The sequence below is a fragment of the Aphelocoma coerulescens genome, chromosome 12 (genome assembly GCF_041296385.1).
Source record: "Aphelocoma coerulescens isolate FSJ_1873_10779 chromosome 12, UR_Acoe_1.0, whole genome shotgun sequence".
Lineage (NCBI taxonomy): Eukaryota > Metazoa > Chordata > Aves > Passeriformes > Corvidae > Aphelocoma > Aphelocoma coerulescens.
Genome location: NC_091026.1, coordinates 14,298,578 through 14,314,752, shown reverse-complemented (window position 1 = coordinate 14,314,752; position 16,175 = coordinate 14,298,578). Strand labels below are relative to the sequence as shown.

General features: G+C 43.5%; 1 protein-coding gene across 8 annotated transcripts in view; it reads left to right on the top strand.

Moving 5' to 3' along the window:
* The window catches only part of CADPS (calcium dependent secretion activator), a 210,823-nt gene that overhangs the window by 93,313 nt on the left and 101,335 nt on the right, over window positions 1-16,175 (top strand). For all 8 annotated transcript variants that reach the window (XM_069028361.1, XM_069028360.1, XM_069028367.1 and 5 more), the window contains exons 7-9: window positions 3,582-3,693; window positions 7,571-7,710; window positions 9,768-9,834. In XM_069028361.1, the coding sequence (XP_068884462.1) occupies window positions 3,582-3,693; window positions 7,571-7,710; window positions 9,768-9,834 (319 nt within the window). The remainder of the gene's footprint in view (window positions 1-3,581; window positions 3,694-7,570; window positions 7,711-9,767; window positions 9,835-16,175) is intronic.

Sequence of the window (16,175 nt, the reverse complement as noted above, 5' to 3'; positions counted from 1 at the left end):
TTAATGAATTTTCCTGGGTATTAAATGTATATGTTCAGTTTTAGGAAGGTCATGGGTGCTAAAATTTCCTTTAGAGGAACTTACATACTAGAGTTCAACAGAAATTACTAAATCAGTGTCTCTCAAGGACAACTGAGAAAATTGTATATTAGGTCATGTAAGTGGGATATTGTGAAGAAAAGCAGCTGAAGTCAGAGACACTCCTGCCTAGTTTCATGTGATACATGAGTCAGGACAGGGATCCTGACAGGATTTTGTTCAAGCCTTATTCATATCCCAAATAGTATCTTAATTGAATATTTTAACATAGCAGTGCCACAGTGTTTTTGTCTTTTTAGCTACGTGGTAATTTAACTTTATAATTGCTGTATCTGCATTTTAGAAGTCCTCAGCCCTACAGCCAAAGATCAGTAAAGCACTGCACTTCCACAGGATGAAGACAGTTGTTTCTGCAGTGACCTTATGGCAGGAAAGGGTAAGAGCTTGGTACAGCATCGACAGGAGGAGACTGGTCTTACAGGTTTTGGCCATAAGTTGGGAAGGACTGAATAGCATCAACCTGAAGGTTTGTCAGATCAGCAGTGTGAGACAGCTGAGAGCAGCTAGCTCTGAGCAGCCTGGCACCTGCATTGGCAATGGCATCACTGCCCCTCATATGCCAGTAAGGGCAGTGTCTGTGACAGCTCCCAAATGCTCCTGAAATCAGACAGGTGAGCCCATCCTTCAAGAGCTCCAAGAGGCTGTGGAGGTTATGGGAGACAAGAACTGACCTTTGTTCCATGTTGGCCACTCACACCCTCTTGATATGTGTCATTGTATGTTCCATTCAGGATAAAATGCCAGCCCTTAGGGCTGTTTGGTCAGTAACTGTGATGGCACCTCTAGGTGAATCCGTAGACACGAAGTCTACAGTGATGATCTCCTTACTTTGCTTGTAAAAGGTAAAACAAGGGTCAGCATCTGTCAAGTTAACACCTGGAGCATATCTCAACCTCTGGCACTTTGCAGCCAGAACAGTTTAGCTGCTTATCCTAAGTTTGATGCCTAAGTAGAAATCCTGGAGATAAAAGTAGATCCCGGTGATAGCACTGGAACAGCACAGATTCCATAAATAGGGCGATGATTCTAGTAAATTCTCTGTGCACAGCAGCATTTCTTTATTGGTTCCAGACTCTGGGATGGACTGGGCAATAAGAAATGCTGAGCTGAGGGGTTCAGGCAGGATTCAGATAGTTAATATGGTCCTGACTGAGGAAGTACTGTCAGAATTGTTCTGCTTGTGTACCTTTTTTGGGGTGTTTGTACATATGTATGTATCCATCTGTATGTGTATATCCTTTTGGCCAGAATGACATTTATTTGTCCTCATTTGCAGATGTTTTATTGCTTTGAAGTGTCAGCATGAGCTCTGTCTCAGGGGGACAAGATAGCATGGTTACTTCATGGCATTTGTCCACAATGGGTCCCAATGCACTTTCCCAACAAATGAACTCCTGCAGTGATAACCTGCTTAGTGATTAAATATGGAAATGAAACCATTACACTGCTAGTCCTTCAGAAGATCCTAATACCTAGCTACTGTCCAGAGTTAATTTTCTGAACAATAATTTAATACACAGCCCAGATAAACTGGGTACTCAGATTGAATACAAATGATGTTTCAGTGGCATGAATTATGGCCTTATGCTGAGCATCTCTATGGCAACTAATGACATCACCACAGGTTCCAACCAGCACAAAACTCAACTTTTGATGGTCTCCATTTGTTGGCGCAGATCTTTTCAAGGCTTTTGGGGGTATGAATATGTAAGTACCAGTGTTCTCAAGGGTTTGCTATGTATGTTTGCTGTCATTTGAAACATTTATTCTCTTTGTGGTTAATGTTCTTCCCATGAAGGAAACCTAATGAAAATTACTGTTTGTATTTGGTTAGTAACATTTGTTGATAACATATGGTCTGGGAATGCTTCAACAAATAAGAGCTTTTTAATAGTAAACAGAGATATGAGTTCTATAAAGCAGATGCTGTCAAAATACACAGTGTAAGGTTGGATATTTTCTTACTTTTGCCTCTTACCCAAAGCAATATAATCTTCCTACTTTCCCTCCTGGTGACAATGCAGTTTTTTGAGAGAAAACGTAACCTGTGGCCTGAAACTGTGATTAGAAAATTGTTTCTTGCTTCTTGCCCTTAAAACATTTATTAGGTAGCTGATGGCTCACACATGAAAAAGATATGATATAGAGGACCTGACTGGACCTATAGTGCTGTAGATAATTTAAACCAAACTTCTGGTCTCTGGCACTGATGGCAGTTTGATGCAGCATCATAAAAACCAAAACATGTGAAACAGTGACACCAGGAGAGGAAGCTTCAGAGCAAAGCCAATGAGGAACCCAAGTTTGTTAATCAGCTCTGTGCTGAACACACTTATCTGCTGAGCTCAGACAAGGTTTGCTCAGTGGGGAGCAAAGCATAAACCCATACTCATAGAGCACAAGGAGAAGTGAATTATTTTTTCTGATCCCTTTCCAAATGCTAAACCTGGTGCTTGGTGTTTATCTTTGAGGAACATCTAGTCACTGGACCATGTCTTCTGAGCCTTTTCAACAGAACTGCCTTTCTTTAGCAGAGGATCTAGTTTGAGGACAGCCTAAAGTGAGAAAGTGTCATTAACAGAGTGAGGGTGAATAGGAGTGGTTAGTGAGTTATGGTGTAATCTCTCATCTGACTTGCAGCATTCTGGGTTGCAGTGTGTGTTCCACCACATCACTCAGAGGTATTGCCCATGGCATGCTCTTTGGCAGGGTCCCACATGGAATGAGTTCATGTTCTCTGTGCACTTGGGCAACTTGCAGTTGCAGAAACTTGTAGATGTTCTCTAGAGACATGCATGTCTAGAGGCTGTGGATAATTCAGCCTCCATACCACTCCTTTCCAAGCCATGGAATGACTCATGGAGTACAAATAGTAGACAGTGGATCGTGGTGTAGTTGCAGATGGCGTCTTCCTGCACTTCCACTGCAGTCCCACCCACAAGGAGCTGGTGTCCTGCTCTGTAGTCCTAGCAAGCTAGGATTACTCCAGACATGATGACTTGAACTTAAAATTGGATTGGGCTGAGACTTGGAAGGTGACCCAGGTTAAATTGCAGTTTCTTCAGAAAAAGTAAACCTCACTCTCAGCCTGGAAAGGAGAGGTTAATTGGCCAAGAGAGGAGCATAGGCATGAGTGATTACAGACGTCCTGGGTGCAGATGTCTTCAATCCTATACTTCTCTTGTGACTACATAGGCTGGCATTGCAGGAGACATATTGTTCTTTCTAAATAAGAAAGTTCTCTTAAACTTGGTTTCATGCTGCTCCCTAATGCTCTCTTTTTTTCCCCCAAGGACCATCATGCATTTTCCAAACATCTGTCCCACATTTCTCAGAGAAGATAATTAATGCCCTTGTCACTCACACAACCCAACCACTTTGGCTTGTGTCAGACACATTTTGGGTTAACTATTTCATGCCCAAGCAGTATTGCTGCTGACCTGCCAGCTGAGCTGAACACCACTTTGTCCTTCTTTTCACAGCTGGGGTACCCAAGGAGACTTCACAACAACCCATGCGCTTCCTGCAGTGAAGGTGAAGCTGTTCACGGAGAGCACAGGAGTGCTGGCTCTGGAGGACAAAGAGCTTGGGAGGGTAAGGAGATTTTGAGTTTAATAATGTTTCCTTCTGGTCCTGCTTTTCTAGAGAAATCTCTCCTGTACAGAAATATCTTTGGAGCACAACATGCACTGCTTTTTTGCCAAGCTTCAGGAGGGGGAAAGAAAGCAAGCTCTGCACTGCTGGAAAGGAGTGCATCTCGCATGCTGTCTTTGTTGTGAGTTTTTAATGGCAGCATTTCAGCTGGCTGTGCCTCCTCTGAGCAAAGGCAGAGGATCTTGTGTGCAATATTGGCAGTCCAGAAAGCCTTAAAAGTTGCTTGCGGAAATGGACATTCCTGAGGCAGAAAAGGGGATTATGCTGAAGCAGAAAGAGGGGATTTAAGTTTGGCAAGGGAATGTTAAGCTTCTCTCATATCTACTGAGCAGCTGGTGCACAGTTTGAGCTTTTGAAAGCACTGACTGCAGTACTCCCTGCGAAAGGCTTGGAGCTGTGGCTTCTTCCCTGGGGATGTATGGTGGCTGAACTGGTGGCTTCAGTGGAGCTGGACTGGGGGGTGAAACATGAGGGTTCATTGCTCCCATCAATGGTGTTAGTAGCAAAGAGCTCAGATTCCCAGGGTATTGGCTGCAGAGCAAATCTTCCCACCCCATCTCTGCCCCTCGCCTGTGGTCCCTAAACCAGTGCCCTGGGACTGGTGGCCCTTGATCATTGCAGCCTGAAGCTCCAGAGTTATCTGTGGATGACACTTTCCTGTGGCTTTGGGACACTTCACTTGTCTCCACGGATTTTGTGCAGCTGTTTAATTTGTGTTGGCCCCAGGCATAAGTGGCAGCAAACTCCTTGCTGTGCCTTCCTCAGCTCCTCAGGCTGAGATCAGTATGATGAAGATTCCATGAAAATCAGTTCAGGGTAAGAGGAGTTGTCATGGCTCAGCATGACCCAAGTGATCTCCAGGGGCAGCTGGGCTCTGTCTGCCCAGCCCTGCAGCACTCCTTGCTCTCCATCCTGTCTATATGGCTATGGCTAAGAAATGCATGGTCAGGAAAGCCACTGATCCTGTTGCTTGTCCAAGTATGGTATTTCCAATTATGGACTAACCTGTTGGGATGTTTCTTGCTAACTCCATGACTGTTTGTGCCTTGACAAGGAAGAGTCTGTGTCAATTCAACATTTTTCCTGATTAACACGGTTTTATGTTAATCCTGTTCATAAAAATGCCAAACCTTCTTCTGGTCCTAGTGAGCTGCTGATTTAATTTATAACTTTATGGTGGAGAGTGCTGCATGAAATTTTGTCTCATGTAATTCATGTTCATTTTAATTATTTGTGTTTTCATGTTCATGAAGCATCTTTTGTTCTTGCACTTGAGAGAGAGAAAAGCAAAGCTACCCCTTCTTTTCTCCTCCCAATCTCTTCAAAGAAAGCCACAGCCCCTTCAGACTTTCCTCATCCGCACCTTGATCCTTCCTTTCTCCCTGTCCTTTTTTGACAAAGGACAACCCCTCTAGGCTGCAGTACTATACCTGAAGACCTACAATTGTTTTGCTGCACAGCATCATAATATTTTCAGGATTATTTTCAAAACCTCCTACTTCAAACAGCCTGGCACCCTGCCTTTACCCACTGTGGCATGCTGAGCAGAGCTTTTCACCCAGCTGGTTGCACTGCCTTTCAGGGATTTTTACAAAGCAGCCCCTCTTGCTTTGTAAGTCTTGTTTCCACTGGTAGCCATGAGCAGTGCTGACTTTGCTGGTCTTGGGAAGCAATTAGCTGTGCATGTTGTTCTGAGAAAGATGTCAGCACCCAAAGCAACCCCTCTTGCCCTGAAGGCTGATGAGCCAGCCCTACCAATGTGCTTGAATTCCCAGTCCAGCGGGAAACCATCCCTCAGCCCTGAGTTTCTGCAGGCTGAAGGATGCGGGCCAGCAGTGGCAAGTGTGGGGAGCTGGCAGTGATTCCCCTTGGCCCGTGGCCACCAGTGCTTTCAGTCGGCCAAACTTCAAAGGGATGCTCAGTGTGCCCAGAGCACCCGAAAGATGACGTGGGTCTGCTCAGGCTGCATCAAGATTTCTTCTTTAATGTAATAATGAAACCAGGAGTGTGTTAAGCCACTGGTTTAGCTGTTGGAATGGGCAGGAACCTGCCTTCATGGAGAGAGGAGGGAAGCAGGTTTTATACACAAAACACCCCTGCTCAGCCGCCCTTTGAGCCGTGGCTTTGTGCTCTGCCAGGCGGGTACAAAGCCCACTTTCTATTGCGAGTGTTAAGTTGGCAACTGGCTGCCACTCCTGAGCTCGCCACTTTTATCCAAGGGAGAACTGGAAAATGCTCCCAAAGCCCTACACTGCTGAATGGGCAGCTGAAGGCATGGGAATACATCCTGACCCTATTGAAGCTAGTGGCAGGGCTCCTGTGGATTTCAGCCATGCCAGTACTTCATCTACTGAGGGCAAGGAGGGGAAGAGCTGTGAATTGCAACACCACTAAGAAAAGTTTGTGTCTTTTGCTGAAAAAAGAGTTAGAAATCAAAGTAGAGAGCATCCCAAACACACTGAGTGGCTGCTGCATCGCTAAGAGATGTGGCTTAGCACAGGTGTATGTTCTTGCATGACCTGCCTGGCACTGGGGTTCCTTGGATGCTGCTCAGAGCTTGGGTCCATCATGCTTCTAATGCCCCCTGCCTCATGTGGAGAACTCATTTCTCATCTTCAGGATTTGCTTAAATGTGTTTTTTTCCAAGAGTGATGCGGTACAGACTGGTGTTGCCCAGTTATCTGTGTGACTAATAACAGCTTCAGATTCCTGACAGAAAAAGCAATTCAATAAAAGAAGTGATAAATAATGTTAATGGATAAGGGTAAAGTTGAGAATCTACTGATGCTTACTTCAGGCTTTAGAGGAGGCAATAAAATAAGTTTTAGAGTCATTTATCATAGGATAATAGCATCAATGATATTTTGGTGGAAAACAGCCCCTAGATTGTTGACTCAGCAGCAAAATTGAGGAGCAGAGGAATACAAGGTTATAGTCTGGTCTGGAGTTTGGCAGGACCGTAGACTAAGCATGAGCAAGAAATGAGTGATGGCAGCACACCAGTTAATGAGGGTGAATGCTGCCATATGTAAGAATTGTGAAACAATTTGCTTGCATGAAGGTTAATGGATTTAAAGAAGATTCATCTCACTGCAGCACAGTGGAAACTTGAATGAATTTGTACCAAGAAAAGTCACCTCTGAGAGTGAAAGCGTCAGAAGGGGAACAGGTGTCGGAGGAAGAGGGTTAGGCCACTTCAGAGGAAACATATGGAAATACCAGGAGAAGATGGTGGATGTGGTGTAGTTCTACGGGAATATTCTGACTCTTACTCTCCAGGGAGCTGCTCTGCTTTGTAGTGGTAATGGATGAGTGGGAAAAGCACAGTTATGATCAGGAAAGACTATTCACCTCTTGGAGCTTTCAGTTTCTTTGAGCCAAATGCTTGCATTGGTGTTCATCTGCAGTCGCTGGTGTTGGATGGATGTGCTCCAGCTGGAGACCCTCCCAGCATTTCCTGCTGCTTGAAATGGAAGCAGAGTCCTGCAGCCACTCGTGTCATGACATGGGATGCAGATTTTATCTGCTGTCATAGCTCAGTCAGACGTACCATCCTGAAATGATAGGAATTGATTATGCAGTTCTGTCTGCATAGCCACATGAGCTGATTGAGGAGCCAAAGAATATATGACCTAATCTCAAAATAATAAGCTGTGCTTTAAAAAAGCAATAAAAATCTATCCTCATCGATGTGAATAGACATATCCAGACTGATTTCTAGGACAAAACTAGGTCATCTGATGTATTTCTGTTCCACATTAAACCCCATTTTGTGAATAATTTTTCCCTTTAACGTTGTTGGTTTTAATTCTTACAGGTTGTTCTCCACCCTACTCCTAATAGCCCAAAGCAGTCAGAGTGGCACAAAATGACTGTTTCCAAAAACTGCCCAGATCAAGACCTGAAGATCAAGCTTGCTGTGCGAATGGATAAGCCTCAAAACATGAAGCACTCTGGGTAAACACTTGTCTCAATCTGAAGTAATTTTGTTTTGAATGTGCATTAGGAAATTTCACTTTTTTAATATTCTCAAAGAGGCCCTCTTTTTCTCAAGTTCACAGGAGGTGAAGCAGAAAGATAAATACAAACATGGCGTTAGTTCAGTCATTTATAGTGCACTTTCCATATTCTTAGTGTAGACTTTTTTAATGCATACGAACCAAACAGTTTAAATTTTAAACAGTTTTCCTCAGGAAATTCCTAATTATGTTTTTTTCTGTGAGAAATAATAAGTGAACCTCCTGACTCTCTTACAGACAATAATACAATTTTTTAAGTTGCTCTGTGTCTCCCTGTATTGATTTCTCAAAACCAAAATCACAGTGCACTTTCCACTTGAAATAAAGCCCAGTGTGACTGGCATTGTTTATACTGAGATACACAACACAATTAAATAGCAGTTGCTTGGAGTAGAACTAATAATTTGGAAGGTAAAGGGGCACCTCTCCTTTCCAGGAGGGAGTGTCAGAAGATCTGGGGCCAGAGGGATCCCTGATCACTTCTTATAGTTACATATATAGTTATAGATATGTTCATATAGATAGAGTTATAGATACCTTCCTATGATTACAAATTAGATCATCCTTGGGAAGATCTAGCTAAGGCCATTGCCAAGGCTCTGATTGCTCTTCAGAGCTGAGGATGTGACAAAAAATTGAAACTGTCCGGGAAACTCACTGTTGGAAATAACTCTTTCTCCAGTTTGTTTTTGGTGCTATAAAAGTGACTTTGTTTCACTTTTACTTTCATAGTGTTTTGTTAAATTCCATCCATTATTAGGTGGTTTAGATCACTCACCTTTTCTAATTCCTCCTCCTTCTGTCTTCTGTGCTGATGAGATCAGAGCCAGTAGTCTTGTGTGAAGTTTAATTTTTTCACCATGATCACAGGCACCAAAGCCAGAGAGGACATGTCCCCTGTCCTGTTTATTTCTTTGATCTCAGCTGATAACAGGGCTGTTCTCGAGCTTTCTTCAACTAACATTTGATTTGCATGATACTCCTCAAAACTCCAAGGTTTATACCTCTTGCTACCAGAACTGAGATTATCCTTCTGTTGATATTAGCAGCAATAGCCAAAAGGACACTTACTACCCTCTTCTTGGACTTACCAAGGATTCAAAGCCCACATAAGCATGACTTGGAGTTTTGTGGTTTTAACATTCACCAAGAGTATGCTGGATCTCTTCTGGCATAAGAAACCCCTTGCATAATCAAAAATGAAGTACTTTTTCTATTTATTGAGCCAGAACTAAAGTAATTATAGTGATACATAAAACATACTAATGCTGAATAATATCCTTACGTTTATTATTAGCCTGGTGCTGCCACTAGTTTTGCTGATGTTTGTGTTACAATGTTACAGTGGCCAATTCATCACAGAGATTAAGTGCTTATTTTGACATTAATTTAAAAAGTTAATTCTTCGTAGAAAACAGTAAATTCACTCCTCCCCTGAAATTATTCAGCTTGCTTGAATTATCTGTAGCCAAGCAATTTCCTGGATTTCATCTTAGAGCTGCTCAGTGAAGTGTCCTGGTTTAGTCAGTCCAATGGATATTGAGGTCCTGCGTACTGGGTTTGATGTAGGAAGTGTCCCTCTGTTTGACAGCTCCCCTCAGCCAAATGGTTTTATGAAGGCTAAAGCAGATTTGGGGTTTGTCTCCCTTAATTCTTCCGCTGCAAATGCATTCTTCGCTCATCCAACCATGTTGTAGCTATTCACTGGCACTAAAGGGCTTTAAAGTCTGAGCAAGTTGTGAAGGACAAAGGGAAAGAGAGAATTAATACTGTGTAACATTAAGACTCTGTAAGATTTTTATGTCACTTTCTTTGCAGGTGATTTTTTCAGGCTAGAAATAAACCCACTCATGAATGCTGATGAGCTTGAGAGTCTTGTAATTATTTCTGCTTGTGCATTAACTTCAGTTTCTAAGTGTAAACAAAATGCACTGAAAAGCAAGAAAACAACAGATGAACACTTGTGTGCTGAATTCACCTGTTCTTTTCTCCTAGGTATTTATGGGCCATTGGTAAAAATGTTTGGAAGAGATGGAAGAAACGATTCTTTGTCCTGGTCCAGGTAACAGATGTAACTAGAAGTGATCTTAAATCACAACATGAAATACTTGAGTCTGTCCTCTGGCCATTTTCAGTGCCGGGTGATTGATGCTGAGCTGTGGTTCTGTGCAGGGTGCCTGTTAACCATGGATTCTTTTCTAAATGTATGGGTGTTCTCAAGGATATCGCAGTTGCAGACTTCTAGCCATGAGTTTCCAGATGCACTTGAATGCTTGATAAAATGGCAAATTAATTTTAATGAGGAATTAATGAGGCGAGGAGGAAGCTCAGTCTGTCTTGGTTGGAGGTTCTTGGGCTCCCTTTTGAACCTCCAGGTTAAATTTGGGGCCCATTTGAATCTGCAGAAGTTTCATCATGTCAGAGTCAGCATCAAATCATTCTTTATGTTTATCTTGCCTTCACATTCATTACTGCTTCTCATTGTCTACAGCTCTCACTGATCATTTTGCAATCATCATTTTGCAATGTCTTTCTTTTCCCCTTTTTTCTTTTTTTCACTTTTTGCCCCCCCAGTTTCAGTCGACCTGTATATTTGACCACTGTTAAGAATTTCAAGGAAACAGGCAGATGTCCTCTGTAACCTAAAAGGATCTGGTCAGTACTTGGTGTGTTACATCTTTCCTCACCTACCAAGAGCAGGTGGAACTGCTGCATTGGTCACAGAAGTGTGTGGCTCCAGTGTGAGTGATCCATCTTCACACCAACCTGAGGAAGTCACAGAGTCCTCTTGGGTCCATCTCTCTCTCCCTCCTCTCTGGACTCTTGTGGTGTGTTGTCTCCAAGTGTGAGGAATAAAACTTTTGTTCAGGGTTTTCTATGAAAGCAACACAGAGATGCTGTGATGGAATAACACGGGATCCAGCTGAGATCTTGTGACAACACAGATCCAGACTGATCAGGTCAGAGGGTAAAATCCTGCTGCTGATGAAGCAGATGGCAGGTCTGCTGTAGAGGGTCAAAGTGTAAGAACAGAGATGGTATAAACCAGGTGCACCAGACCCTACATTTGGAGCATGCTTGTGTGCTGTCTGTCCTGTGCTGGTAAGGGCAGCCAGGCTGTCCCTCTTCCACCTTAGACACCTGGTTTCTCTGATCCTAAATCACCTGGAGTAAGCTGATACCTTTGTTTTGTTTTGTGTTAATTATTGCTCCAAGTTCAGCTGTTTCAGTAGGAGCTTAATTGTATTCATTCTCCTTTTATCCATCATTGCTGGCTTCCATAGCATGAAACTATGGGGCAGATAAGAAAATCCATCCTTGGGGAGTAAAGGGGATTTATGATGTGTGGGACCCATGTAAGTAGGAGGCTGTTTGGAGAGACCCATTGAATAGCTAGTCCCATAACCAAGTATGATCAGCAGAGACAGTTTAAGTGCTCATTTTGTACTCCACATGGGGTCAAAATGGCCACGGAGAGGGGGGAGGTGGTGTAGAGCAGCCACGGGGCATGCCTCTATCTGCCTTTCCCTTTTGGCAACATTGTGTACTGACCCTGTTCTTGGGCAGAGATTGAAGGATTGCTTTTCTCTGTATGTTTCCTTTATTATGTTCTGAAATGAAGTTAGGAGTGCTATGGCAGTCCGTGATCACCTGTAGAGCAACTGGTATTGCTTTTCCCTGAGAGACAATTCAGTCCTATTAGACCAAGTTCTCATCTTCTTTCCCTGTGAACAGGGATTCTCCAAAGCAGAGAGTAATTTTTCCTAACCTAATTTCTCCCATAAATAATTATATTGATACTCTTCTGTGCAAGGGTTTGCTCGTTTGGACTTGGATTCCCTTATCTCTCTCAGCCTTCTGGCCATTCAGTGTGGTTGCAGTTGCTTCTCTGGTTTTCAGCTGCTATATATTCTTCAGCTTGCTGTGGAATTGAAGCTCTCAGAGTTATTCCATGTTTTCTCATGTTACTAGGTCTGTATTCGTCAGTTGGCATATCAGAGCAGAATTTGGCCAGAAAAGCAATTCATTTGAATAAGATGAGCAGACTTTTGCCCCCAGAGAGTCTCTGTAGCCCACCTCAGAAATTCCAGCTGCCACTGCAGCTTCTCTGTTACGTTACCGTTTGCTCAACATTTGGTGCAATGTAAAGTGTTCTGCTGTACATCAAATATAAACAAGAAACACTCTCTATGCAGTCCCTCAGATGTAGTTTGAGCATATTGAACATGTCAGCAGGCAATAAAGATGGAATAAAAATACTTTGCTGTCCGTATGTTTGTCATTTGCTTTTCATGCAACGCAAAGGATGGGTGCTGGTACAAACAGGGATTGGCAGTAAAGGTGTTGATGTCCAGGGTGCTCTGAACTCGGCTAAACCACAAGCAGACAATAACACCTGCAGGAAGGTGAGCTGGCTCTTGTTACAGAGAATGGACAAGGAGCAGCCCCTCTTTCAGGAGCTCCATCCATACCAGGCTCTCGCCTGCACCAGAGCTGAGACATAGAGCCCAAAGCATAAAGTCCATTTAGGATATAGTGGTCTGGTCAGTCCATGACACTGCCAGGAGGTGAAGGCTCTTTGGAGGAATAACTAAACATTTCCTTTCTGATCCCTTGTCTCTGTCCCTTACCTGTAGCATCTTCTATTGCAGCTCTGTCTCCTCTCCTGTTGCTTGCAGAATAACCTCCTCCTCGTGGTCTTGTGCTCTCTCCTGCCCCTCTTTCCCCATTTCAGATGGACACAGCCCTGGTTCCTTCAGTGCTATTGGGTGGTACCACTCTACCTTCTGGTACCAGTGGTTAAGAAATTAGTGGTAATAAATACTCAAACTCTTCATAACTATTTAAATAAGGCACAAAGGTGCCAAACTGCGTGGGTGGCACCAAGGAGGAAGGTGTTGATGGCAGTTTGTCTCTTTTGTGTCAGTGATGCCTTGCCGCCATGAATGGAGGCTTTGCATGCGTATGGAGAAAAACCAGCTCTGCTGGGAGCGCTTCCACTGCTACTTGGCTTGCGTAAGCCCTGGAGAGAAGAGGAAAGGAGCAATAACTGCCTTGTAATTTGGGTGGAATAATCTCTCGCACCTTCTGTGTCTGTGTAACTGCAAGGGTTATACAGGAGTGATTTGTTTGGGTGTAGCGGGTGCGAGCAGTTCCTTTGTATCATTTCTAGACCTGAGCCTCAACTCTGCAGCACCTGCCTTGCTGGGTGGACTTGGCTCAACCCCTCGGGGAAGGTTTATGGCATGACATGGCTGGCAGAGCCAGTGTGTGTGCTCCTGTCCAACACCGATCCATGCATTAAGAGGGGTTAGTTTTCCCTTCCAAATGAATCACAGTCCTCTCTGTACACTGCCCACCCTTCTCATAGACACCCTTTGAGATGAGCAGCAGAAGAGCAGAATACTGATTAGATGTAAATTACATGGCAGAGACTCGTTACTTGCCTAATTTTAAATCCTGAGATATGCAGTGTGAAAATGATGGCAGAATATGGCCCTGAGCTTGGATGGAAATGGTCCGCAGCATCACAAGCGAGGAAAATGCTTCATAAAGGCGGCAGCAATGCCGGTGGCAGTGGTAAGCAAAAGCAACTGAGCTATTTAGGGCAAAGTTCTCTGTGACTGGTTAGGAAAGAAAATGTACATCCATTGCAGATGCTGTGTTTCCTAAGTTGCTGTATCAGCTCCTTGAGCACAGCGCACAAATTTCAGCCAGTTTGCCAATTAGACCCTCATGCAAAAGCTGGGATTTTTGATAGCTGACAGAGCTTGTATTAATTCTTTGCAAGGTCTAATGTGCTGTACTGGCAATAACACTATGGTTGGTTCTGGTGGATTTGCTGGCTTTGCAATAGGAAATTTCTTATAATGATTCTTAAGGGCAAGTGAATTAATTACACTGAGATTTCAGACTGAATCTGTTCGTCTCTTGTCATAACCCCATTTATGTGCTCTGGCAGCATATGGGAAGTAACACTCCATGGTACCTGGATGACATGTCTGCTGAGTAGCTTGAAGCAGTTTTCAGCTGATTGTGTCTGATGGTGTTTGCAGCATGTTGTTGGAACCAGATCAACTCTCTGCAGATTAAAACCAGTTGCAGTGTCTATGCCTGGATCTATTGTTTTAGTGACAGACTCCCTAAACTCAGTGTAATTTAGACTAACAGTGACAGTTCCTGCTTTTAGCAAAACTCAGCTGACTCTGGATAAAATAAAATTAAGTAAGTGTTCAGTAACTCTGAATATCACACAGAATTTGAAAATAATTCAGCAGAATTGCAGTGTGGTACACCAGCAGTCCTAGACTGTGGTCTTCAAGTCGAGGTGAATGACCCATAGCTGGTCCTCATAATCATATTAAATCATGTTTTCTCTTAGACCCTTGCTGAAAACTAGGCATAGGTGGTGATTCGTGCGAAATCTGGAGTGTGATGGTACATACAAAATGTCTAGAAACTGCTGGTTAAACTGATGCCACAGCCTGTTATGCCTGACTGCAGTAGGTCCTGCATATCCTGTCCATACTCACACAGGATGAATTCCCACCACACTGCCCTGCCCGGGAGAGCACACACACCTGCTTGAAGAGAGAAGCTGGGACAACTGTTATGTGCAGCTTTTAGCACTGAATGGATATGCTGAGATGTGAAAACTATTGTTTTCACATTTTTTTCTTTAAGCTAGATCATTTCCTCTGCTCATTTGTGTCAGGAAAGGGCTTGGGAGGCAACATACAGCTGCAACCAGAGGACAAATCTCCCATCAAAGTGGAAAGCTGTATTACAGCTGGCAGTATCTTTGCACGGTTTCTCTCCCTTGGGACAAGATGCATGCTGTTAATCTAGGAAAGGTCCATTTAAGAATTTAACCCAAGTAGGGCAGTGTTGTGTCAACAGTAAAAAAGGGGGAGCAAATGACTTAGCTCAGAGTGTGAGGAATGACAATTAACTGGTTTGATCAGGATCCTGGGGAAAGCAGTGCTTCACTGGAGCTGGAGTCTCTGGTGGAAAAAACAAGGACAAAGTCAGGACTGGTTAATGCATATCTGCTGTATTTATTAATCAGTTGGATTATATAGCTGGTGACAGAATATGGTCAAGTGCCAAGAAAGTCAGATTTAATTTAGCAGCCTGGGAATAGTGAACTTTGCCGTTTGTCTCCTGCTGTCTGCTTCCCCTTTCCTGAGTTTCTTTGTCTTTTTCCCCACTTTTTTCCCCTTGTGTTCTTTTATCTCAAATTATTTCTCAAAGTGTTTTCCCTTTTTTGTAATGAATCAACCAGGGCTGCCTCAGATTAGTTCCCTTCTTTTACTTTCTCTCAGTTCAGCTTCTGTAGATGCTCCTTTCCTGGCTGTCATCAAGTCCCTGGATGAAATCCCAGCTGCTTTGAGAGTTTGTCCCTCACTGGGCAGAGATTTCTCCTCTGTCTTCCTTCAGTTTCCTCTCTGTATCTGTGTTTTTTCCAATTACTCAAACCATTCATCTTGCCCATCCCATCTGCTTGCTCACTCTCATACTCAGCTATGGTTCAGTGTGAACTCAGCAGGCTGTAAGACTAATTTCTGCTATTAACTGTTTCACTTGTCTGGCCACTTCTGAGCTTTACAGAAAGCAGGCTCTGTAAAGCATAATATTTTAGAGGACTGATGAAAGGCAAATGCAATCTCCTCTTGACCCTACAGTGCTGTTCAGCAGCAAAGCACAACTGTGACATACTGAGCTTTCTAGAATCTCATTTTCTTGGGCTTGGCTTTACCACTGCTTGTAAATGAAAGGAGCCACATTGCACTGGTAGCCATGGCACCAGCTTCTCTCTGACCCCAAGCAGTAAATGCTCTAGGCAGCAGGATAGGGAACACGGGCTGGTTTGCCAGTCCTTGAAGTCAGTAGCTTGAGTTGTTTAGGTGCAGACACTCTGGATGGCACAGTTGGCACCTCTTCCAGAGGCCATCAATAGCTTTGTCCTCTCTCCAACCTGATGCTTGCTTGCTCCTGCCAGCAAGCTTTGTGGCATTCCTGAGCTTGGGCTTCTCCTTTGAGCTGTGTAAGTAGTGAAGAAGATGTGAACCTGGATGAGCCCTGGCTCACTGCATGTTATAGACCCACCTGTAAGTTTTTCTTAAAGGTCTCTTCAGATAACAGTGTAGAGCAGCTTCTTTCAAGGAAATCCTGTGCATCCTAACAGGAGAGACCAATTTGCTTTGCCTTTGTCCCAGGATGGCTCCACCAGAGCCTACTGTCTACACCTGTCTTTTATAACTTTTAACATGAGAAATACAAGCTCTGAAATGCCTTTTTCCGTACGTTACCACTGTGATGCTACGGTTGTCTTATTGATAGGGCAGAAGAATATTTTCTGGGTCCAAAGAGGAGTGGAATTACTTGTATATGAAGAAGAGC